Source organism: Eptesicus fuscus, chromosome 3 (genome assembly GCF_027574615.1).
Source record: "Eptesicus fuscus isolate TK198812 chromosome 3, DD_ASM_mEF_20220401, whole genome shotgun sequence".
NCBI classification, from domain to species: domain Eukaryota; kingdom Metazoa; phylum Chordata; class Mammalia; order Chiroptera; family Vespertilionidae; genus Eptesicus; species Eptesicus fuscus.
In genome coordinates this window covers 78,564,129-78,581,523 of record NC_072475.1, presented here as the reverse complement: position 1 = coordinate 78,581,523, position 17,395 = coordinate 78,564,129, and the positions used below count along the sequence as shown (strand labels likewise).

The 17,395-nt window shown below is 38.6% G+C and overlaps 1 protein-coding gene across 1 annotated transcript; it reads right to left on the bottom strand.

Annotated features, from left to right (window-relative positions):
- Window positions 1–10,537: 10,537 nt before the first annotated feature.
- LOC114228511 (olfactory receptor 5AC1-like) lies at window positions 10,538–11,470 on the bottom strand. The gene has a single exon (XM_028134810.2). The coding sequence runs from the start codon at window positions 11,456–11,458 to the stop codon at window positions 10,538–10,540; it is 921 nt and encodes a 306-aa protein (XP_027990611.2). The 5' UTR covers window positions 11,459–11,470.
- Between the last annotated feature and the right edge of the window lie 5,925 nt (window positions 11,471–17,395).

Here is a 17,395-nt window from a genome sequence, read left to right as displayed (position 1 = left end):
GACCAAAGAGCCATATGTGGCTCGCGAACCGCAGTTTACCGACCACTGACCTACACCATCCTCTGGGGGTGAAAAGGCAAAATTTGAAGCCAGGGCTTCTGCCATACAGAAGTAAGGCTCCCAAGCTGGCTACCTGGACCACATTCATTTTTGAAAGTTATTTTTTATTGGGTATAGAATTCTGAGTTGGCAGATATTTTTCCTTCACATTTTGAAATATATAACTTACTTACTTGGCTTTGTACTTTTCCCCCCTTTGTCTACCTTCAAACTTTTCTTTCTATCTTTGGTGTTCAGCAACTTCAATATAAAGTGTCTAAGTGTTTTCGTAATTTTTATTTTGTTTGTGATTAGGGTGCTGTTTATCTTGGTATTTATCCTGCTTCAGGTTCTATGAACTTCTTGAATCAGTGGTTTTATACCTTTTCTTATTTTTGAAAAATTCTTGACCATTATATTTTCAAATATTTCCTCTGCTCCACTTCCTTCCTTTTCTTCTCAGATTCCAATTGCATATATATTAAAAAAAACAATATTCTTTCCCTGTACTTGATTGTTCTCTTTTTATTTACTCTTTTCTTTCTTTGTCTTCAATGTTCATTTATCCACTCTGTGTAATTTACTGGTGAACTCACCAAAGGAATTCATTACCTTTATTCTCACGTGTTTGTTTGTTTTCTTTCTAGCATTTTTTCCCTTGACTCTTAAAACATGCTTTCTATTTATCCCTTGAAATTCTTTATCTGGTCATGCATGAAAACTTTAACATATTAATCATCATAATTTTAAATTTCCTAAATGATAGTCCCAATCTCTGAGTCATATCTGAGACAGGTTCTTTTGATTGCTGACTTTTAACATGAAGTTGTTTCTTTCTTGCTTTTATTGTTTGTCTCATTATTTTTTATTGAAATCAGGCCTTCATTTGTAGGGACAGTAAAAATGGAAGCAAAGAATAATTAAAGGCCAGACAAATGAGATATACTGAATTGTGAAAATCTAAAATTATTTTAAATTAGTGGCCTGGTGCATGAAATCCGTACACATTAAAAGGGGATTAATTAGAGGAAATATTTTAATATTGCTATTTGCCCTTTCTCTATAAGTGTCAGAGATGAAAGAAAATTAGTAAAATGTATATAAAAATCTTCCTCCTGTCAGAGTCTGGGGCACACTGTGGAACCCAGAGTCAAGTCCCTGCCCACCCACAGAGCCTCAAAATCACGCGACACCCAGACCCAGCCGGCTCCACCCTTGTCAAGCCCCGCTGGGCAGGGGGCGCAGCCTCAGGTCTCCCAGTGCACCCTCAGGTCCCCTGGCCTGGTGCCAGGGCAGGGGGGCACAGCCTGAGGTCCCCTGGCCCAGGCATGGGGCAGGGGGCACATCCTGAGATCCCCCAGCCTGGGCCGGGGTGGGGGGCGCACTTTGATGTCCCCCATCAAGCCCCACCAGGTGGGGGATGCAACCTGAGATTCCCCATCAAGCCCCGCTGGATGGGGGGGTGCAGTCTGAGATTCTCCATCAAGCCCCACCGGGTGGGGGTCACAGCCTCAGGTCCCCCATCAAGACCCACTGGGTGGGGGGTGCAGCCTCAGGTCCCCCGTCCTGGTGCTGGACACACCCTCAGGTCCGCTGGCCTGGTGCTGGGGCAGGGGCGCAGCCTGAGATCCCCTAGCCTGGACCCGGGGTGGGAGCATGCTTTGAGGTCCCTCGACAAGCACCGCCAGTTGGGGGACATGGCCTGAGATCCCCCATCAAGCCCCGCCAGGCAGGGGGCACAGCCTCAGGTCCTCTGGCCCAGCACCGGGAGAGGGGTGCAGCCTCAGGTCCTCCATCAAGCCCCACCAGGTGGAGGTGCACAACCTCAGGGCCACCATCAAGCTCTGACAAGTGGGGGGTGCAGCCTCAGGTCCCCTGGCTTGGCGCCGGGTGGGGAGCACAGCCTCAGGTCCCCCGGTGCACACTGGGCAGGGGCGCAGCATCAAGTCCCCTGATGCAACCTCAGGTTCCCTGGCCTGGCGCCGGGGCAGGGGGTGCAGCCTGAGATCCCCCAGCCTGGGCTGGGGTGGGAGTCACACCTTGAGGTCCCCCGTCAAGCGCCGCCAGGTGGGGGTGTGGTCTGAGATCCCCCATCAAGCCCTGCTGGGCGGGGTGCACAGCCTCAGGTCCCCAAGCACACCCTCAGGTACCCTGGCCCAGTGCCTGGGTTGGGGGCATGGCCTGAGGTCCCCTGGCCCAGCACTGGGGCAGGGGGCGCAGCCTAAGATCTCCCAGCCTGGGCCAGGGTGGGGGGACGCCTTGAGGTCCCCTATCAAGCCCCGCCAGGTGGGAGACGTGGCCTCAGATCCCCTGTCAAGCCCCACCAGGTGGGGGGCACGGCCTGAGGTCCCTTGTCCTGGACCAGTGCCACACAGCCTCAGATCCCTGCTGATTGCTTGTTAAGGCTCGTTACGGGAACTCGGCCTCTGCTGTTGGCACAGCCATCTTGTTACGGAAACCCCACAGATAGCTGAAGTCTGTATTTAAGATACCAAGTTAAAAGTGACATTAACCTTCAACTTTGACAGTGTTATGTTTCTGTGTGGTAGAGCATAGACTCTTAAAGATTTGAGGTAGAAGAATGAACCACTTTAAAATTCTACTTGAGAGAACCAAGATGGCGGCATAGGTAAACATCTGTACTTACTGTCTCCCACAACCACATCAAAATTACAACTAAAATACAGAACAACTATCATTCAGAACCACCTGAAAGGTGGCTAAATGGAATTCCTACAACTAGAGAAGTAAAAAAGAAAGTGCATGGACACTGATAGGAGGGGTGGAAGCATGGAACAGGCTAGTCTGACACAAATGTGTGCCATTTTTAAAAATCAGGATGGATTTTCAGACCCCAAACCCAGGGTCCCAGAGCTGGGAAGAGAATGTCTCCTAACTTCAAGCTGTAAAAACCAGCAGGGAATATGGCTGGGTGACACGGAGGCTGCTGGAGACACAGGTGGTTCCCCTTTAAGGGCCAGCACACAAACTTACACGGACTTGCTCTCTCTGAGCTCCAGCACTGGGGTAACAGCTCAGGGGGAACCAAGGACATTTGGGGAGGAACTGGATTGTCTGGTATCAGGGCAGGAATTTGGGGGCAGCTTTCTCCCAGACAAGGGTCAATATTCCTATGCTGAGACCTCCCCTGTTGCAGAGCTGTTTGGCAGCCATGTATGAGTTTCCATCAGCCTGGCTCACACTGTTTGCTCCACCCTGGTGATTCCTTGAGACCCTGCCCCATTCAATTTGAAGCTCCACCCAAGCTGTTTGCAGTGGCTTTTCCATATGAATAGCCTGTCCTGTTTCAGGCTTCAGATTTTCCTAAAATCTCTCAAAGAAGCAGCAGCTGGCATCAGCATGCCCCAGACCTCTCAAAAAGAAACTCAAAACAGCTTGGCCTCACCTGGGCATGCCCAACCCAAACACAAGAGCAGCCATCTGGAGATCGCTCTGTAGATCCTGCCAGGTGGCCCCAGGCAGTGGCTAACTTTGCACCTCCAAGGAGGCCCCAGAGCCAGTGCACCTGATGGACAACTTCAGACCATACCAGATTACAATTCTACACATCCACAAGTCCTGCTCCACAGGGGTGTCTCCTGCACAGCAGCTCTTCCACTGTAGTCGCAGGTACTCCTCACAGCCAATTATCCTGGAGATCAATTCTTCCCAGAGATGTCAACAGCAATCAAGGTGCAACTACAACAAGACTGTGCACACAACCCACACAGGGGTGCACCTAGAATGCCTAGCTCAGGTGACTTGGGAGGCTGAGCCACTGGGTCTTACAGGACACCTACTATACAAGGCCACTCTATAAATTCCAGGAGACAGAGCAGCTCTACCTAACACATAGAAACAAACACAGGGAAGCAGTCAATATGCAGAGACGAAGAAACATGTCACAAATGAAAGAACAGAAGAAATCTCCAGAAAAAGAAATAAATGAGATGGAAGCAAGCAAACTATTGAATACAGAGTTCAAAACAATGGTTATAAGGTTGCTCAAGGATCTTAATGAGAGCTTGAAGGGACTTAGTGAGAATTCCAAAGGTCTTAGTGAGAATTTCAAAGACATGAAAAAAGAACAGTCAGATATTAAGCATATACTAATTGAAATAAATCATAATTTACAGGGATTCAACAGTAGCATAGATGATTCTGAGAATCCAATCAATTTGGAATATGAGGAAGCAAAAAAACATCCAATCAGAAGAGCAAAAAGAAAAAAGAATCAAAAAATATGAAGATAATGTAAGGAGCCTCTGGGATAACTTCCAGTGTACCAACATTCTCATTTTGGGGGTGCCACAAGAAGAAGAGAGAGAGTAAGATATTAAAAACCTATTTAAAGAAATAATGACAGAAAACTTCCCCTACCTGGTGAAAGAACTAGATTTACAAGTCCACAAAGCACAGAGAGTTCCAAACAAGAGGAACTCAAAGAGGCCCACATCAAGACACATCACAATTAATATGCCAAAGGTTAAAGACAAAGAGAGAATATTAACCCTTTGCACTTGCTTGCTTTTTTCTCGATTCCTTTATTCTACTCGGGATCTAATTTTTTAAATACCCCAGATTTTACAAAGCGCGGCAGTAGAATAAAAACCTGGAGTTTCTTTTCATACAAACTTATTTATTTGGATTTTTTAAATTTCAAATTATTGATACATTCAAAGAGTAATTTTAATCTCTATAATTTTTCATGGTGTGATATTTTTTGAAACATTCACCCACATGAAGACCTGGTTTACATTCACATGTTTCGCAAATATAAAGCATCCCTCTTCTTCCTCCTTTGATTTTTCTGTTAGAACAATCTTTGTGTTTTTTGTTAGGGTGAGGTGTGATTATATGGAGCTTTCCATCTAAACGTTGCTCTAAGTTAGTGGATAATAATCTACCCCTGGAAGTTAGTGTACCATCTCTGAATTCTCCAACAAGATCATGTACTAGTTTCCTAATAAATTTCACATGCGTTATCAGTTTTTCATTTTTTCTTTTTTGGCATCAGTTGAGACGGCATTTACATTTTATTTGTCCTTTCATGCTAATGAAAACAAGAAAAGATACTGGAAAAATAGACAAAAATCCCCCTTCCCCCCGCGGTGAAACTACGTGTCGAGTGTGGCTTGACATACGAGCTGCTACCGATGCTAACCGTGTCGAGTCACACTCGACATCCGAGTGCAAAGGTTAAAAGCAACAAAAGAAAGGCAGTTAGGAAAAAGAAGGAGAAGGAGAAGGAAGAGGAGGAGGAGAAGGAAGAGGAGGAGAGGGAGAGGGAGAAGGAGAGGGAGGGGGAACAGGAGGGGGAGGGGGAAGAGGAGGGGGAGGGGGAAGAGGAGGAGGAGGAGGAGGAGGAGGAGGAGGAGGAGGAGAAGGAGAAGGAGAAGGAGAAGGAGAAGGAGAAGGAGAAGGAGAAGGAGAAGGAGAAGGAGAAGGAGAAGGAAAGGAGGAGGAGAAGGAGAAGGAGAAGGAGAAGGAGAAGGAGAAGGAGAAGGAGAAGGAGAAGGAGAAGGAGAAGGAGAAGGAGAAGGAGAAGGAGAAGGAGAAGGAGAAGGAGAAGGAGAAGGAGAAGGAGAAGGAGAAGGAGAAGGAGAAGGAGAAGGAGGGGAAAAACAAAATAACAAAAAATATGAACAATAAAATGGCAATAAATACATGTTTATCAACAATTGAATCTAAAATTAAAAATAAATGAACCAGAAATGTAATGAACAAAATAAACTGAGGAACAAAATAGAACTAGAGGCATGGAAACATGAAACAGACTGACGAATCTTAGAGGGAAGGGGAAGAGGAGGAAGTTGGGAAGAGATTAACCAAAGAGGTTATATGCATATATGCATTACCAATGGAAACAGAAATAGGGTGGTGAAAGTTTGGGGTGAGGTAGGAACCAGGTGGATGGGGACAATGGGGGGAAATATGGGGGACATCTGTAATACTCTCAACAATAAAGATTTTTTTAAATAAAATAAGCCCTAACCGGTTTGGCTCAGTGGATAAAGTGTCATCCTGCGGACTGAAGGGTCCCAGGTTCGATTCTGGTCACCTTGTAGGGGGTGTGCAGGAGGCAGCTGATTGATGTTTCTCTCTCATCGATGTTTCTAACTCTCTATCTCTCTCCCTGCCTCTCTGTAAAAAGTCAATAAAATATATATTTTTAAAAAATAAAAAATAAGATAAGATAAAATAAAATAAAATAAATATTATTTTAAAAATTCTACTTGAATCTAAATAACATGTGGATAAATAGGATATTTTCAAAATAGTGAGAGGCCTTCAATCATTAATATTTCTGTAGAAGTAATAACTGTGTCATGTTTAAGTAAGATGGTATAGGTATGCCTAGTTCCAGTATCAAATCTGAATTCTGCCTTAGGGGAACAGGGCTATCTCAGTTTGTATTCTACCAGACCCTGAGACGTGCAAGTAATTTATGTGTGAATAGTTGATGAGTGATAAAATGAGGAAGTGGGACAGGAAAGGGAATGTAACCAATAAAGGGTGATTTATGAAATAAGTGACAACTGTAGACAACCAAACTTAATCTTTTGTGGAAATTCCATGAGCCAGTGTAGAGCGTGAACTTTAAATTTATATCAACTAAAGGGCAAAGAGTTGGTATCTTTATTCACCAGCTCCCCTCAGTCACTGGTTGATAAATGGTAGAGGAAGATTCTATGAATGGCATTCATTTCCTAGATCTCATAGTATGCCTTAACTGAGGGTAGAACAGCTCTGGCTAACAGTGAAAGCACTCAGATGTAGTTGTACAGTTAGAGAAGATGTGGGCAGGCACCAACAGTATCTGTGACAGGCACTCTATAGGAATCAATGAACAATGTGATCAGTGATTCACTTAAATGAGCCCTTCAACACCAGCTATTATAGTGGGTCAGAGTGTCCCTCAAGGAACTCATTCTCAAAAAACTAAAGGTGTAGTCTGTTTACAAATAACCAAAAGAAATGATGAAATTTGTTTTTCTGGGATTAGAAAACTGGAAAACACGGTCTCAAAGCGAGTCATAGCATACAATTTGTACTGCATAACACTTAATATAGGAGCTTTTAACTGGAAGAGAGTCTCTAATATTGGCCAAAACTTCCCTAAAAGAGAGATGAATATTATTTATTTTATAGTCCTTAAAATCTAAATAAATACTTATAATACAGTTCCCAATCACATTATTATCATCCAGTGTTTATGGTGTCTTATACATGTACACAGGGCAGCCAGCCACACAATATTGTTGTGAATAGTGTCCCTCGGGTTAGCAGTGCATTCAGCCTGCATGGCCATTCACAATCTCTCGGCCTGCACTTTGTCTCAACAATACTCATGTATCCCACTATTTTCCTATCAATAATTGATAAATGTTGTCCCACTGTTTTTATACTTTCAGTCCATCAGATGGGAAGTCAGATGTTACTGTACTTATCATTCTTTGTTAATAATCTAGTCTCTTTGTCTGGAGGCCTACAGATCTCTTTACTCCTGGAGTCTGGGATGCTTTGCCAGGAGCATATTCTCCTTGTGGTTAGTATACTGTAAGTGAGCCCCATTGTTTCTAGGAAATGGCTTGATGAGCTCTAGTTTAGACTGAGTGAGCCTGACTTGCCCATTCTAGAATCACAAGCTTAGAAGTGGTAAGTGCTCTATAGATCCTTTCCAGTTGTAGACACTCTCCTAAATACTCTTAAAAGATAAAGAGTACAATCTTTGAAATTTTCAGAGGAGTTTTATTATTATACTAGGAGCCCAGCGCGCGATTCGAAATCATGCGTCACCACCCACCCTCACGTTGCCAGTCGGCCCTGCCTCGCTCTCTGGCCCTTGAAGCAGCAGCAGCCACTGCTGATCAGGCCCTCCCCCAGCGCAGGCGAATGGACGCCCCTGCCGCCCTGCCCTCCACGCTGCGCACACAACCTCCTCCTGTCCAGTCGACCGGTTACAGCATCCCAGTTGATTAGCATATTTCTCTATTATATATACAGATGGCTTCACAGCTCTTGTGTTTTGAAATAAGAGTGTCCTTCACAATCCAAACCATTTTTCTCTGCCTGATTGAAGAGAGCAGGGAACCTTCCAGAAACATGGATGGGCATTTGGATCTCCATCAGTACCAAAGATACTTCTGTTTAGTCCCTCCTATTATATGACAAGAGCCATTTTCAACTATTACTGATTTGATTAAAAGAAAATTTGAATTTGGTTGGTTTCAGTGTGTACAGTGCAATGCCATGCTTCAGTCCTCAGCCTTGCATACGCCTATTTTGAATATCTGTTATGTCCATATGTTGGTAGCACAATGGCACCAGAATGTTACTAAAAATTGGACCTGGGTTCAGCAACCTTAGTCCTTGAGTTCTGGCCAAGAAAAAATTCAGAGCTAATATTCAAATACACACAAAATTTTATTTAGAAAAATCGAAGAGGTAGAAGAAGTGAGCCAAGAAGAAATGGGCTCAGGAAACAAGTTATAAAGGCAAAAAAAAGAGCCCTTAGAACTTAGAAGAAAGAGAGAGGCAAGAAAAACGTGTCTGGATGAATGGGGTGGGCATGCTCCTTAGAGAGAGCCACACTGGATCTTCAGTCTTGATGGTCTTTATCTGGAGGTCTCAGGGGAGGATCCCAAATACAATATTCATCAGCTTTCCATGTATGTCCTTTCAGGGTCATGTCTCTACAATTTATCAGCATCAGAGCAGGGAGTCATTAGTCACTGCAGCTGGTCCTGATGTCAGCCACGGCATCACTTATCTCAGTGGTCAGCAAACTCATTAGTCAACAGAGCCAAATATCAACAGTACAATGATTGAAATTTCTTTAGAGAGCCAAATTTTTTAAACTTAAACTTCTTCTAATGCCACTTCTTCAAAATAGACTCGCCCAGGCCGTGGTATTTTGTGGAAGAGCCACACTCAAGGGGCCAAAGAGCCGCATGGGGCTCTTGAGCCGCAGTTTGCCGACCACAGACTTATCTGGTTTTGCTGCTTTTCTGGGCCTGGAGCTGAAACACAACTGAGGCCTAAATTTTACCCCTAGGGGTTAATGCTTAAGGGAGTGGTCTTGCAAGGGCTTGCATGGGAGTCGCATGAGGCCACTCTTCAGCCCCTTGTTCCTCCTCCAAGGGGTTCTACCATATGACTTGTGACATGCCAGGAAAGGAAAAGTCAGGAGAGGGTCCGAACCTCATGACCAGTGATAGGAAAGGTCAGAGGGTCTAAACTGTGTGACCAGCAATATGTTAAGGGAGGAAACATTGCTCTGGGAGCCAGGTCCTTGTTTTCCCGGTTTTGCCCATTGCTAGGTGCCCGGGTGACCTTCCGTACCTGACCCATTGTCCTTGCTCTCCTCATGCCTGCCTAACTGCCCACCACACATACATGAGATTTTCTGTATACATGATTCTTCCTTTTAATTCTTCCTTACTGCTCAGCCTGATATTGCTGAGGATTTTGTAGCGGCTGTGAGTAGCCAAAGATATTACAACTTTAAACAAATTATACATTTAGCACTCTAGAGATACTTTAAATTTAGGATCTGGTGAACAAATAAAGTTACTACACATTTTTTAAAAAGCAGTCATTGAAAAAAATATATTACATTGAAGGTTTTTACAATCATTTCAGATATAAGAATCATTCCATAGTGGCACCCAAATTAACATATATTGCATCATGTAATTGCAGAAGTAAATTATTTTTGCTTAAATAATAATAAGCATGTAAGAGATTATAAGCAGAGTGATAACTATACAAATTTCTGAATTTATACTTTATTAAACATGTAAAGATACATATAATAGACTAAAATATTTGAAGAGCTATACCCCAAAATCTGGAAATTCTTGAATACCAATATTGCCTATATTTTCCCTGATAAAAGGCTCTTTGTATTTTCATATATTTGAGCCATACTTTTATAATAGTCTATTTTCTCCAACTTCCATTATTCTCAATAAAATCCACCAATATCTTATATTCTACTTTTTTAAAAAAATTCTTTACTGCAAAGAAATTTTTATCTTTAGGGATAGTTTCTTCCAAGAAGTCAGTTAACCTGAACCTCAGAACAGTTGAGAAACCAACAAGAATTTTGATATGCAAGCTCTGGACAATTGTTTTGGCTCAGTCACACCACCCTCAAACAAATAAACATGCAAATGTTTGCAGCAGTAAAATTATAGACTACTATATCTGATTTTGAGGGAATTTACAAAGAGTCAAAAATTACAAATTTTAAATGCTTAATTTTAAAAAGTATGTCCCATTGTAATGAAGAGTTTAGTTTTATGTGATATAAAGCACTTGCACTGAAACAAAAATCCACTGGAGCTGACTTGCATCATCACAGACTCATAAACTACCATAGACACTAGCCCTCTATTAAAATGATCAAGTCAGGCTGATTTGTACAACTCCATATGCCTTGCAGTGTACATAGTTTGAAAAGAACAAGTTTGAAATTTGCCTTTAAAACTGTTCATTTATTTATTATTCTCCTCAAGGCACCTTTCACGTCTTTATTCCTCAGACTGTAAATAAAAGGATTTAGCAGGGGAATTATGACTGTGTAAAATAAAGAATACATTTTATCCTGATTCTGATTGCGGCCAGACCCAGGGCACACATACATGAAGAATAGAGTGCCATAGAACAAGGAAACAGAGAGCAGGTGGGCACTGCATGTGGAAAAGGCTTTTCTTCTGCCCTTTTCAGACTTCGTTTTTAGGATGACAAACAGAACACGGGTGTAGGAGACTATGATGGTCATAAAAGTGAAAAGTTGTATAAACACTGAAAATATAAATATCAGGAGCATATTAACTCCAGCATCAGTACAGGAAAGCTTAAACAGCTGTAAAATTTCACAGTAGAAATAATGTATTATATTAGACTTGCAGAAAGTTAATCTAAATAACAATCCAACATGCATCATGGGGTGAATAAACCCAATAGTATATGAAATACCTAATAATTGAATGCAGAAGATATTGGACATCACTACTGGATAAAGCAAGGGGTTACATATAGCTACATAGCGGTCATAGGCCATCACTACCAGGAGAAAACATTCTGTGTTTGCACTGGAAGCAAAAATATAAAATTGGATGATGCACTCAACCAAGGATAACATATGATTCTTAGATAAAAAATTAATTAACATCTTAGGAGTCACCGAAGATGAAGAACAGGCATCTGCAAAAGCTAAACTGCCAAGGAGTAAGTACATAGGGGTATGTAGATGGGGGTCCTTCCAGATGAGAAAAATGATTCCAAGGTTGCCCACCATGGTGGCTAGATAGATGACCAAGAACACCAGGAACAGGGGGACATGCAGCTCTGGAAGATCTGTAAGTCCCGTGAGAAGAAACTCAGTCACCTGTGTTTTGTTTACCTCCATCACATTCCCTCAAGCTAATCACTGCAATGAAAGAATAAGTGAAGAACAAAGATATAAAATTCCATGAAAATAACATCTTATTTGAAAAAAATGCATCTTCCTTGTTTATGTATCTCCTTTAATCAGAACATTTACCTTTACCCTGAATAAAAGTTATTTACAAACAATAAGTATTTGGGAAATTGTTTCTAAAAAGTAAGAGAAATTGGCCTATTTTTTAATTTGTAAAATTGATTGTAATTTAATAATCATCTTCTATATATAAAAAAATCTTTGAAAATAGAAATAAAAATAAGTTTTTTAAATATGTTAAGGATTAGCTATCAAAACTAATAGCACACAGTCTAAATAATACAGTGTCTCTTCAAGTTAAAATGCTCACTCTGATCATTATTATATAGTATTATCTGAGAAACTGTAAAATAGCTAAGATATTTAATAAAATGAAAATAACAAAGATATAAAACACCATTAAACTTATAGATGATAAGTTTATATTTCTTATTGATGTTATATTGTTATCATTAAATAAACACTATGATTTTAATAAATATCAGATGGAGGATGAATATGTAAATAATCACTAGATTTTTCTATGCAAACAATAACCAATAAGAATGAGAAATAAAAGAAAAATGTACCCATTTTATTAGCCATAACACTTTAAAATACATTGAAATTTTTTTTTAAAAAAAGACCTATGTGAAGAAAATTACAAAAAGTAACCAAAGGGCATTATACAATTTCTGAAGAAATAGCAAAATGTGTTCTTAGATAAGAAGACAATATTATAAGTATGTCAGTAAAGTTGAAATTAATTTCAATTAAAATCCTTATCACATGAGCATAAAATTCATGTAAAATAAAATTATTTTGAGGAGCTAAGGAAAATAGAAACAATATGGAAATCAAGTGTGTCATGGTAAATGTTAAAACACAAAGCTATTCAAGAGAGTATAATATGGTGTGAAAATAGAAAAATATAATAGTGAAATCAAATATAGACTCCAAAAACAGATTCCAGTATATAATGGAATTTAGTATATTACATTGGTGATTTTTCAGTTGAGAAAAATGATGATTTATTTAATAAATAGTATGGCTATATATGTTTATCTATCTGGGAAAAAATTAAGAATGGCTCCTTATTTATTCCTGTTTTTAAAAAGCTGCTGGATCAAGGACTTAAAAGTCAAAATTTTATAAACAAGCAATTAAAAAATTCTAAGAAAATTCATTAAATAAACATAATTGAAATATATTAAAAATATTTGACTAATATAAGGAACTCATAAATTATAAAGAAAGATATAGGTATATTTAATTTATTTTTCAATTGCAAGAAAATTGAATATATATCAAATCTTTAATAAGGTAAAAGGTGAATAAAACTTTAGAAGTATAATAAATATGATAGCTAAAATACTAGTACTTATCACATACAAATAAATATTACAAATTGATAAGAAATTCTGTAGAAAAATGAAAATGGTATTGAATGGGCAAGTCACAGAACAATATGTCAACACATTTAATAAATGAAGAAAAGGATGCTCATCTTCCCTGGTGTTCAGGATGTGCAAATAAAATAACAATATAACATCAATTTTCATTCCTCAAATTCATAAATGTGCTGCTTATGGAAATTTGGAAAAGTTCATTCTCACACTTACTGGTGAAAATGTAGACTATTAAGCCTTTTAAAAGCAATTTCGCAGTATCTTTTAAAAATAAAAACACTCTTCAACCCAGAGATCCACATCTACAATCCATCCTATAGCAATGGCATAGCACTTTAAAGGGAGAAAAGTCTACTGCAGTGGTGTTCAAGTGGCAAAAGATTGGAAATAATATGAAAATTAATCAGGATGAAGCAACAGTTGAACAAATCCTGCTGAACTCATCAATATTATGGTAGTCATTTCAAAATGAGGTCTTGCTCTACCAGTTGCTTCAAAGTAATTTTCACAATTGTTAGGAAAGTAAGAAATATAATGCCTGGCTGATGTGGCTCAGTGGTTGAGCCTTGACCTATGAACCAGGAGGTCATGGTGAGATTCCCAGTCAGGGCACATACTAGTACCTGGGTTGCAGGCTCGATCCCCAGTAGGGAATGTGCAGGAGGCAGCAGATCAATGATTCTCTCTCATCGATGATGTTTCTCTTTCTTTCTCCTTCTCCCTTCCTCTTTCTGAAATCAATAAAAACATAATTTTAAAAAAGAAATTTAAGATGCAGAGAAATGTATATGAAATCACTACATTAAACAAACAGAAAACAACAGTCTTAAAATTCTAACTCTATGTATATCTATGAATATATGCACATATATATTTGCATATAAATATAAAGATTGTATAAAATAATAGATTCCAGGTTAATATTTATTATCTTTGTATAGGTGAGAGGAAAGAATGAAGAAGAGGAGGAGAGAGATAAATAGCCCCCCCAAAAGAGTTTTCCTGATAAAAGCACAGTATACAGTATTTTATAATACAATTAATACAATTATATATATTTATATGTTAAAGAAATATTTAAGAATAGTCTTAAATTGTTAGTAGTGAGAAAGAAAAAAACAAACAAGAATAATAATGCTATTATTGCATTTAGCAGGTGGCAATAAAATTTTAATGAAATTATAAAAATTAATTATAAATAAATTTTTTGTGAAAATATATTTTAAGTTCAGAATTTTTTTGAATGATATAGCATATGCATTTGGATATTTTTAGTGATTTCTTTTAGTCGGTCTTCTTTTTCTGAATAGACAAAAGCATTTTGTAAGTGAATCAAGTTAGGTATATAAGTACAATAATTTTTTATACTTTTCTTCATATTTATGTACCATTCTTTTGGGATATATTAGTAAATACTTCATACATTTTTTCAGTATTTCAAATGGAATATTTGATGTGGTGTTTAAATAATTTGATTTTATTCTATGACATACAATATTTTTTCTAAAAGTAAATCCAAAAGAAGAAATCCAAAGATATTTGGAGGTGAATGCTAACACTCTTGCATTACTTAGGAGAAAATCCACCTCTACTTTGGTGTGTAAGTTTAGTTGTTTCTCAAAAACAAAAAACAACAACACAATTTTATACACATACTTGTTATTGATTAAAATACATTAAAATGTATCTATTTACCAAAATTGGATCTGTTTAACTTTAAAGTAGGTCCAGAGGCAATATATTTCTTAATGGTTCAACATTAGGGAGAATTGTTCAATTATTTCCCATGTTCACTGAGAATAGAACAAGAAAAAGTAGCTTTGAAAATGTATCTTTTAAAGTACCATATATACCCACAAGGAGCTCTGGAAACACAACACTAACAGACTGATATGTCTCTGCTGAAAATTGGCTTTGTCATGCTGAGGTCAATCATTTAGTTTTCAAAGTGGAGGTTTTATTCTGTGTGAGCCTACCTAGCTTTGTTGCCATCTTTAAAAACATAATTGTATTTCTCATTTTCACAATTAGATCAAGGCTCATTAGGCATTTGGGATCTTTTTCCTTTATATATATACACACACACATATCTCACCATACATTTTAAAGAGCCTAAGAAAATTATCATTGGTGATAACTAGTTCATCTTTTCATGATTTCATGAATAAATCAAGGAAGTTTGAGTAGTATAGTTTAGTTGTCATACCCTGACAAAGAAAATTTTCTATAGTATGAAATAATTTCTGAAACTTTTGAATCATTATCATTTTTTCCATTTGTCTCATTCCTTTATTATTCCAAATTTACTATGAAAAAGAAATCATGTCTCCTCAATAATAAACATCTAGTATTTATGACAGAAATAAATAATTTTCAATCCTGAAGACAAACAGAAAATCTCATAGGGTTGTCAGGATTTTCATTTCTTACCTGGACATTTTATTATCAAACAGGCAAGCTGAAAAGCTACAAATAATTAAAATTAGACATATCTTGATGTCCTCACTCATTTCTTCTAAGTCTTTGGGATATTAAAAATGGTTGACTTTTTAAGTAAAAAAAAAAAAAAAAAGTATATTGTCCTCTATTGTCCTCTGCACTAGGGCAGAGTCCTCTATAAATTGCTAAACTAATGAGGCCCCACTACTCTCACATCACGGCTGCACCTCCTCTTAAAGCCTTCCTATGAAGAAAAGTGGAAGTTGCAGAATGAAGCAGTGTTTCCTTGTGCAAAGATTTTCCTGGGAAACCTCAACTTCAGGGACATACATATTTATATGTATTCTTTCAAATCTATTCACAAATAAAAAAGTAAAAAGAACCTTGGAATTCCCTCAATGAAAGTTACCAATGGATTCCCTGTAGGATGAAGGCAATGCTGTTCTACTGGGCATTGTAAGTTAATCAACAATCATCCAGACACACCCAAGTGTAACAATTAGAACCACAATGTGTGTCCTTAGGGTTCACTGGGAGGGCACTTTGACTACTTCTGAGAAGTTTTTAGGATATATTCGTTTCCTTATCTTATTACTTTTGATGTTGCCACTTTCCAACTATTATGTCGAACAGTTTTTTCAGACATCTCAAAGATTCATCAAGTTCAACATAACCAAACCAAATTTAGAGTCTCTTCAAACCCTATCATTAAACCTGTACTTCATCTTATCTTCCCTTTCTCCATTAATCTCATTACCATCTGCTCTATTTTTAAAGAAATAAACCTGAGAGTCATCTTTGAATTCTCCATTTCCTGCCTCCCACAAACCCATGTCAAAACCATTATCAAATAGCTTGTATCTCTTTAATGTCTGCTGAAACAATCCACTTCTTTCCAAATTGAAGAAAACTCCATCTCCTGCCTGGAATACTGACATAGCCTTTTAATAATCTATGTGTATTGTGTGATATTTTCCCCCACCATTCTCTACATTTGGGCCAATGTCATCTTTATAAAAAAGCCAAACTGAGATTGGTTTTTCTCATGCCCACAGCTGTAAGTCCACGTAAGCCCATAAATAACTTCCCATGGCTCTTAGTAGAGCGAAATCCTTAGGCCTTTCCTTTTCCTTACCCTGAAACAGATCCAATTATCCTTCACACAAAGTTTTGTCCAATGTAGTCAGATTTTTCAGGCAAATGATCCTGGTATTTCTTTGACAATAAAATTGATCTAGGAGTTTAAGCTAAATATCAGAATTTCATCTGTGACTTCTGTAAGCAATGTTGCTAAGGAAAAAATTCAGTTTATTCCTTTGTTTTTCTCATCTTAGAAGAATATAAAGAGTTCTCCATGCAAAGTGGCCAAGCTACCCAGTCTCTCTACAGTTCCATTCGGGTTCTGCCTGATATGCTGCGTCTACTGGAGGAGGAGGGCACGTGCTGTGTGAGTGAGGCTGACAGAGCTCATGAACCCAGAGAGAAGCCCTGGAGGTGCCAACTGCAAGCAGGCATAAAAGTTTCCAAGTATGAAGATGACAAACCAGAATTATGAGCTTGTCCTTTTCACTGCCTTAGACATAGTAGAACATTTAGCAAAATCTGTTTTGATACAAAATAGTAAAACTGCAAATTTTTGATAAATATGAGAATTTATGACTCAATTCTTTTGAGTTGCAATGGTTTCTTCGGAGATATATTTGTGATGTAGTAATTGAGTGAGATTTACTCGGTGAAAAGGAAAATTATGCTATCTGTGGGTAGCTCTATGGTTTGTGCAAGTTTAATACCCAAGGATTATAATTTCTTGTCAGAGCAATTAACTTTTAAACATTGCATTATATTTTACTCTTGGGCATAAAATTTTTCTTATTCAGTCCAGCTGGAAGCTTTCTTACCCCCACGCCCTTCAGAGTAATCTGGCCCCTTACTCAACTGGTACTCAGTGTCTTCATCCCAATTTGCTGCAGTTGACTTGTTTTGCCATTTCTCACAACACAAATGCTGAGCCTCATGACTGCAACAGATTTTTGAAGTC

Coding starts and splice junctions, on each gene's coding strand:
- LOC114228511 (XM_028134810.2), bottom strand. CDS start 11,458: ATGGAGGTAAACAAAACACAGGTGACTGAGTTTCTTCTCACGGGACTT.